Source organism: Rhipicephalus microplus, chromosome X, assembly GCF_043290135.1.
Source record: "Rhipicephalus microplus isolate Deutch F79 chromosome X, USDA_Rmic, whole genome shotgun sequence".
NCBI classification, from domain to species: domain Eukaryota; kingdom Metazoa; phylum Arthropoda; class Arachnida; order Ixodida; family Ixodidae; genus Rhipicephalus; species Rhipicephalus microplus.
The window spans coordinates 140,061,109-140,063,257 of NC_134710.1; the positions used below are offsets into that span (position 1 = coordinate 140,061,109).

At 47.6% G+C, this 2,149-nt stretch overlaps 1 protein-coding gene across 2 annotated transcripts; it reads right to left on the reverse strand.

Moving 5' to 3' along the window:
- Positions 1-324: 324 nt before the first annotated feature.
- On the reverse strand, positions 325-1,604 carry LOC119176558 (uncharacterized). 2 transcript variants are annotated; one of them, XM_037427910.2, is made up of 2 exons: positions 1,498-1,604; positions 325-1,302 (listed from the first exon to the last, which is right to left on the reverse strand). In XM_037427910.2, exon 2 carries the CDS (start codon positions 1,290-1,292, stop codon positions 453-455), a length of 840 nt encoding a protein of 279 aa, XP_037283807.1. In that variant the 5' UTR covers positions 1,293-1,302; positions 1,498-1,604; the 3' UTR covers positions 325-452. The 2 variants fall into 2 exon arrangements, with proteins under 2 accessions (XP_037283807.1, XP_037283806.1); XM_037427909.2 differs by having other exon boundaries at positions 1,408-1,542.
- Between the last annotated feature and the right edge of the window lie 545 nt (positions 1,605-2,149).

Sequence of the window (2,149 nt, forward strand, 5' to 3'; positions counted from 1 at the left end):
CACAAAATGGTTCACTCATATTCAGTAGCAGCAGGCAAGCAGTCGCACCTTATCTACAACTGTCACCACTTTTTTCTTCCTAATGTACTAGATTAACACATGGTGGAATTTCAGGATCAAAGGAGCCATAACCACATTTATTATTCAGGCTAAAATAAACTATGCATAATCTTTGTAACAGTGGCACATATAGCACTTTTCTGCTTATAACGTATGTCGATTGTGCACCTACAAAGTCGCAATGGCTCCTCTTTGCTATCCTCTGAGTACAAAAAAGGCTTGTAGAATACTGGGGACTTGAAGTAAAATCGCAAAGGCAACGGAGAAGCATAAAACTCATTTTCTTTTACATCTCTACACTCTGCTTGTTTATGGAAGCTCTTATTCAATACTCTTGCTGATAGTTTTGAAAGATATGGTGGAGCGATCATTCAAAGTTACTTGTCAATCACTCAAACTCTCACGGGATTTTTTTTTCGAGGCGTAACCGAGATGGCATGATGCATGAGCAAATGCTCCCTAAGCATAGACAGCTTAAAGAATTTGGTGCCACAGTAAACACAGGCATGCCGTGCTTTCATTAGCTTGAGAAAGCCCTTGTGGCGCATGCGCACGTGTTCATCAATTTGGTAGCCGTGCTGGAACTTCATGCCACATAGAGCACACAGGTAGTTGAGCGGTGTGTGCCCACCGGAGCGACTCTTCGTGGACAGGGCAGACTTTCGCTTTGGCTGATGGGCAGGCAAGTCGCCAGCGATTTTCTGCAATTCTTTTATGAGGTCATCGAGTTCAAAAGACGTCACTGTATCGTCGCGTTCGCAAAGCGGCTTGCCTACGATCCCAGCAAATAGCGGATAGAAGTCTCCATCTTCCCAGACATCGTGCTGCTGGATATGCGCAATGAGCAGATCGGCTGACGCGTAGCGCATGGCGCAGAAAGCGCAGGCAAACCGTAGCAACTTGACGTCTTCCGCAGCAGTATGACTGGCGTCCAGATGTTGTCGTAGGGCCAAATGTGACGCAAACCGCAAAGGGCAGAGGAAGCACTGTAGACCAAAGTTCTCCGTGCTCTGAAGAATGCTACACGGCTTCACAGCTGGATCCGGCACGCGCAGGTCGCTCGGTGCGTGGCTCCAAGTGTGCACGCAGAGCAGAACATAGTGGCTGAAGACGGCCTCACAGGTGGGACACTTGAACCGGCACTTGCAATGCTCCGGGACGCGTCTTCGAGGGGTTAACGCAGGGAACGTCTTCGGCGGAAGTAGAAATCGCACAGTCTTGCCGCTGGCCATTGTAGGCACACTGGAAAGACGTTGAAACACTTCACGATTAGAACTTTCCGACGTATTTGCACAGTTCGAAATGACACGCTTCAGACAAGTCGCCCAACTAAAGGTTCAAACGCACCGTCAAAATGTTGCTGCAGTTTAAATTTAAAACTGTCAAAACCGTCCGTCGACGCTTTAAAAATTAACGGATAGGGAGTGCCAGACAAACCTGCGTCGCTAACGTTCTTTGGGTTTCGACTGAAGTTATCGCTATTTAAATTTAACCCCTGCAAACCGCCGTTGAAACGCTTTGGCCACGCATAGAGGAGAGTACAGTGTACTAGAATAGGGGCAGTGTGCTCACAGGCGGCGGTGGGTGACTCACTTCATGTCGACGCCGAGAGGCGGCGCTGTTCGCAGCGTCACCAGCGTCATAGTTCAGGATGATGGCGCAGAGTTTTTCAAAGCACTGGGGTTTAGGGACCGGGAGGGCAAAATATACTTTAAGCAAGTAGACTTAACTAGAAGGAGGTTATCTGATTGGTGGCTAAAGTCAAGGCACGAGTGAAAATTAAACTCTTCACTGCAAAGTACGAATCCTCAAACTCACTTTTTAAGGAAAAAAAAAAATATAGTGTTGGGTTCATTAAGTATTACGGCTTGGTAGCGCTAGCCACCGCCCGATCTAAAGGGTACAGCCATATGCATCCTGAAACTCCTTTGCGCGCCAAAGTAGAGAGCCACAGCGCAATTGTTGAAATGCCAGAAATTATGCAACGCTCGCGACATGCAATGCACGACACTTCTTTTGGGGCATCTTATCAGTGTGCAGGGCGTAAAGCAACTGACATCGTATTATTTTCCTGCCGTTTAAATGCTCA